Source organism: Antrostomus carolinensis, unplaced genomic scaffold (genome assembly GCF_000700745.2).
Source record: "Antrostomus carolinensis isolate BGI_N321 unplaced genomic scaffold, ASM70074v2 scaffold17385, whole genome shotgun sequence".
NCBI classification, from domain to species: Eukaryota; Metazoa; Chordata; class Aves; order Caprimulgiformes; family Caprimulgidae; genus Antrostomus; species Antrostomus carolinensis.
The window spans coordinates 8457-14519 of NW_010314450.1; the positions used below are offsets into that span (position 1 = coordinate 8457).

Genomic DNA, 6063 nt, shown 5'->3' on the forward strand with positions numbered 1-6063 from the left:
TGAATTACCAGCAGAGCCACCAGTCAGTTTGGCTGAGACCAATTTGCACTCTCCCAAGTAATTTCTCAGCACAGCTCAGGATTTTGCCCAGGCCACAGATCATTCCCATTAGGCAATCTTTGCAGGATCCCACCTGGGAAGTGAAGGTATTTCTGCAATGTGCACATGGCAACTTGTGCAGTTGGCCTGGGAGCCACGGCTCAGTCCCCAATTAGCCAGAAAGATCATTACATGAAGATTTGTCACTTAGCCAGGAAGTTACCTGTGAGCTGAAGACAGGAAAGCAGAGAAACGTATCTTTCCACTCAAAATCTTGTGGTGCAAAGGAACATAGACCTCAAAACAAGGTTGGTGCCTTGTGTTTATCTCAGCCTCACAGACAGTGGCAAACTGTTCTGTTCTGTCTCTCCGTATTGAGTCTCACAACAACTTTAGAAACAAGAAATGTTGCCTTGAAGATCTATGAAGCTGTCCCCTATCATCAAGAAATATCTAGGAAGTGTAACAATGGTCTTCATTATGGAGGCTTACCGCTTCCTCAGCAGCTTCCTGAACTCCTGAAGCTTCTTCTTCAACTCTATTAAAGGGAGAGGGAAACAACAAACATTCAGATTCACAACATTGTAAAATATATCCCCCAAAAGAAGATAATGCAAAATAGCCACTGACAACTGGTCATTCTGTTATGCCGTTTACCTCTGGTGATTTTTTTCACACTCTACAAAGAAATTGTTATGAAAATTAGAGGCAGTTTCCTCTGTCATACTCACGTCCTTTGAGTGCCATGTAAGTTCATCGCTTCTGAGGAGGCTTTCCTCTCTTTCTAGAGAGGACACTCTACAAACTAACTATTTTCCAGCCATGTTAATGTGATTGATGCAGCTGTATTTGACATCACAAAATCCTTTTCTAGCACTAATGAATCATTAATTAATGGCATAAAAAAGCTATGCCTAAAATCATCACTTTACCCAAAGGTAAATAGCAAGCAGAAAGAGATGACAGAACATTAGGGATTCATTAACCCTTCTTTATTCTTTACAAGTTTGAGGTAGTAGTAATATGATAGACAGAGGAGTATTAATTATGTCCCCCTATTTCCCCCCCCCCCCCAAAAAAAAAAAAATACATATTAAAAAAATCAACTTACCATCAGCAGGATGAACAGGAACATATTTTGCTTTCCTCTTAAAGCCAACTGATAGTTTATAAGAGAAAACAGAGGAAAAACAAGCCATAAGATGAACAAATTAACACTCAGATGAATACCAGTAAACCAGTGAACTATAAAACCTCTGTATCTGTTACTAACACAAGAGTCTGGATTTCCTTGTTACTCTGACACTGAGTTCTAGTGATCTCCACCTAGAAATGCAGTATGTCTATTGCAATTGACTGCTTACTGGATACTCTGTACAGAGGAGGAGACCGTTTCTGCCCTGTGAAGTTTATGGTTCAAGCAATGGTAGGAAATAACATCTTGTTTTAGAGATGGGGAGCCAAGGTGCAAGGATTATCTGGCCAAATGCAGATAGTTGCCTTCTAAACTTGCTTTAGAGGCACACAGTTGACATGGACACTTCCAACATAGTCCATCTCCTGCTCACGTAGATTGCAAGAATAGGTCAGTTATATTTTACCCACAAAGTGCACATTTCTCTCCATTGACTACAAAGGGAAGCAGGGGACTAGGTCAGGTGGACACCATGGACATCTGAAGAGAAGTGGGGTGGATCCTTCCCAAAAGATTGATTTGTTCAATATCATAAGAAAGGATTGAGCCAATTCAACACTAAATCCAGAGCATCTGATTATGGTCCAGTGCAGAGACCTCAAAACCCCTTTCTTCTCCCTTGCCTTAAAGCTCATACTGCCATGGAACAACCAAAGTCGGGGGAATCACAGAAGACCTCCAGTCCTCAGTGAGGGGAAAAACAGACCTTCACACCAAAGACAATGCTCTGGGAACCCAAACCCAGAGGACAACATAGCCAACTACTTGGGACCACAGGACCGTTGGAGCACAGAACCTGTCAATCCTACCTTGTAGGATCCTGAGGCCAGCAGAGCAGGCAGCTTCCCCATATTCATTCACAGCAATGCAACGATACAAATCACTGTCAGCTGTGGTGAGTTTGTTTATCTTAAAAAGAAGAACATAGTAAGATCTCACAGCGATGCACTGTAGTTCAGTTCACACACCTTCACGTTCTAGTAAAACAGCTATTCAGTGACATCTCAGATCTTTCTTCTGTTCCCAGATTGACTCTAAAAAGGTTTGTTTGCTTATCTTTGTGTTATCTCAGATCTGGTGACATCTATATCAGCCCACTGCAGGTTTTTCCTTTCTATTGCTCTCTCTTTTCCATGAGTCCTGTCTGCAATATTTGGTCTTTACCTGCAGAATGTATTCATTTGTAACGTTATTGAAGAATGTTTCATATTTGGCAGGATCATCCATTCCTCCTTGCATACGTGTCCATTTCACGTCAGGGGTTGGGTCACCTTTCACCACAGCTCTGAAAATGGCATTTTTACCTTTGAAAAGAAGCAAGAAATTAGTTATTTAAGACAGGCTTGAACATGAGGACTCTCACACCAGGTGCCTTATGTTATCAATAGAGTGATCCTCAGAGTGAGACATCTCTGTTGTTTTAGGCAGAAACATTCTTTGAAAATAATTATATCTTTTTGTTTTCTCTGTACAAGATGCCTAAATTATCAGTTTAAGTTGCATTAAATGCCCTAATTACTGCAAGACATCTGCCACAACCTCCACTCTAACTCACTGGCTTTCGAACAGATTACTTGAAAACTTTAAAATTCAACACTGGCACACATGGTCTCTGCCTGTTTTTACCAGATAGCCATGCAGAGAGAGAAATGATGTACCCAAGAGAGCAATTTTTTGGTATCTTGGTCTGATTTTTGAACTCCCTCAATATTTTGGCAGGGTCAAAGAGCACGCAGTTATTAGTGCAAGTCCAAGCTGGGCTACCTTTCCCCACATCAAGAATGTCAGGGTTTGCTCACATTCAATCATAAAAGGCTTTTAAAAGGTGGTGTTAGCCTGCCAGATGTGACTGCTACCATGCTCTGAACACCTTGGAAATCAACAGCTCTATAGCAAGTTCAGCCTAGACTTGCTTCTGACAACTTCAACGCACTACTTGTACCACAGTCATGAAATGCCCAAATCCATTCTCATCACACATATTCCCTTACAATTTCCCATTGCTTCTCCATGCTTTCAGACTATTCCCTTTGTCGTGACCATCCTGGGCAGGATGGTAAATAAGAAAGGACTCATTGTGCTGGAGTTCCCTGGCTTGAGACATCAGTAAAGTTCATCTGTGAATAGTTGCAGCTCCTGGTCTCCTTTTCATTTGGATAAATTTGGATTTATTAGGAGGCAGAAACAATAAAATACTTGCTCTGCACACTTAAGAAAACAAGTTCTTAACAGACAACACTGTGCTACAACTGAGAGGACCCATGCAGGGTAGAGTGTTTCCCCATGTACTCCCTACATGTCATCTTTCTGCAATACCTTCCTTGTCTGCTCGCCTGGCTCCACCTTCCACTCCAAACACACCAGGCTCTGCTCTTTAAAGAGAAGCAAAAGGGAGAAGAGAATGGTGTTTACCTGTGAGGTCTCTCCTTCATCTCTGCATCCCTAAGAACCTGAGTATACGTCAGCTGACCAGAGAAATGTCGAACAGCTTTACCACTGCCTAGTACAAACCTTTTCTTCTTCTTTCAAAAGGCTTCAAAGACATAGGAAACACCATGAAACAACAAATCAGGGAAGTGTCTCGGGTAGGTAAGCGGGAGTGTCACAGAGGAATAGAAATGGAGATGAGTTATCCGTGGATGTAGTTCAGGGTGGAAATGATTACTATCTTTCTTTTGCAATAGTTTTGGTCTTCAGGTGACCAACACTGTTAAAAATTCTCCCCAGAAAGGTGTGGGAAATATTGCAAGACTTTCTGGGGAGCATTTTTAACAGTGTTGGTCACCTGAAGACCAAAACTATTGCACCACCAAAAAAATTCTTTGGTGCAGCAAGCTCCTGCCAACAGATCCTTATCAAAAGGCACCTTCCAACTTTATCTGTTATTAGAGCCTGTTTCAAATTGATTAAACCTTCGTCAAATTTTAGCCATTCTGTCTGCCACTTCCCATGCTTGCCATCTATCACAGGACACAGCTCCACAGCTGGGAGTGTCAGCTAATCCATGCTCTGAATGCAACGGGGCAATGATGATATAATTAGAGACACTCATCATGCAACTGCATAGACACTGAATTCATTTCACACAGTGACCAACCTGAATGTCTAAACATTTTGTATATGAACTATGAGGAACCTACTGTAAATGAAGTAACTTGGAAAATGTAGACAGGGTGACTGACCACCGCCTTAGCTCATGCCTGAAACTCGCAGGTGGAAGGAAGGAGGAGTAGGGAGGTACCACTAGAGGCCACTGTGCTCCTTCATTAAGTCTTAATGGCTCGTGAAAAATCAACAGATGGGTGTGACAACACTGAAATACAAAAACGGTTCAGTTTTCTGAGGGAGGAGGACCTACACGATCTCCTCGGGCTATCGCACACCAAAAAATATATGACTCTCTACAATTGCAGAGAGATTACTGGAAGGCTTCCTATTGATTTTGAGTCTTGGCTCATTAGATGCCTTCTCTGCACATAGAGATGCAAGATCCATATTGCTTCTTGAAGGAGAAGTACAACCTAAATAGCCTCTGCAGTCAGTATATCTTACTTTAAAAAGCAGTTAATTTTAGTGCTGAATACTCATAATACAAGTTAGTTCAACAGGAAAAAACTCTCAATGTGGTCAATCTTTTGCTGCAAAATACTTACTTTGAGAGCTTCCTGCAGAAGTCACAAGATTTGTTCTACACATTAGGAGCCAGATTTTGATCTTGCATGCACTAGTGAAAATTCGAGAGACCCTCTATCAGCCCTGAGAGAATTTTCATTAGTACAACAAAGACCTTGGCCACACAACACTTTTTTTCCAATCTAGTCAAATCTCTTCAGAACTTAGCTTGATTTAATTACGATAATTATTTCATTTAGGTGAGACATGGAGTCAAGCCTCCAGCTCTGTGACTTTGACTATTTTTCAAGAATCTTACCTTCCTGCAATGTCAGAGTGACAGGTTTCCGCTCAAAGTCAGGTGTACTGCATCCTTCTGGAATATCATCCACAAACTGGGTGATGAGAACTCCTGGGACAGAAGATTTCTTGAAGGGTTTTACTAGGAAGGCAAGAAAAAATACATCCAGTTAAGATAATGAAGACCTTTAGAAACAATCTCTCAATCTGCATTGCCTCTCTGTACAACAGTAAATATTCCTGCTCAGTTCCTCTAGGACTATAAAGGACACTTCCATTCTAGTACTAGATAGTGACCTTCCAGTACCTGAAGGGGCTCCAGGAAGGCTGGGGAGGGACTTGTGACAAGAGCAGGGAGTGACAGAACAAGTGCCAAAGGTTATAAACTGGATAAGAGTAGATTTAGATGAGATGTGAGGAAGAAATTCTTTGGTGTGAGGGTGATGAGACAGTGTCCCAGGTTGGCCAGAGAAGCTGTGGCTGCTCCTCCCTGGAAGTGTTCTCGGCCAGGTTGGATGAGGCTTTGAGCAACCTGGTCTAGTGGAAGGTGTCCCTGCTGATGGCAGGGGGGTTGGAACTGGATGAGCTTTGAGATCCCTTCCAACCCAAACCAGTCTGGGATTCTGTGATTCTACTACTTGCTGTAAAGGTTGGAGCATTAGGGTCTGTGATTTTGTGCTGACTTATTGCAAAGCCAGGGCCCAAGTAGGAAAATCTGAAATCAAGATTGCAATGCAGGGCCACATCAGCTCACGGGTCTGGCAATGATTGAGATGGGGAATGCTTTACATCAGTTATTGTTCCAAACAAAACTTCAGAATCTGGCATGACAAAGACACTATTGCAAAGGTCAGCAGAACCTGATGGGCCAGTTGCTGGTGTATCTCCTTGTGGTGCTGAGAGACAGATACCTAACT

At 42.2% G+C, this 6063-nt stretch overlaps 1 protein-coding gene across 1 annotated transcript in view; it reads right to left on the minus strand.

Moving 5' to 3' along the window:
- Positions 1–5685, minus strand: part of LOC104524699 (uncharacterized PE-PGRS family protein PE_PGRS54-like) — a gene marked incomplete at both ends in the record, with an annotated part of 14135 nt that extends 8450 nt beyond the window's left edge. The window contains 6 exons of the mRNA XM_029084885.1: positions 532–577; positions 1151–1198; positions 2044–2143; positions 2399–2538; positions 5166–5288; positions 5676–5685. Of these exons, the coding sequence (XP_028940718.1) occupies positions 532–577; positions 1151–1198; positions 2044–2143; positions 2399–2538; positions 5166–5288; positions 5676–5685 (467 nt within the window). The remainder of the gene's footprint in view (positions 1–531; positions 578–1150; positions 1199–2043; positions 2144–2398; positions 2539–5165; positions 5289–5675) is intronic.
- Positions 5686–6063: the final 378 nt, after the last annotated feature.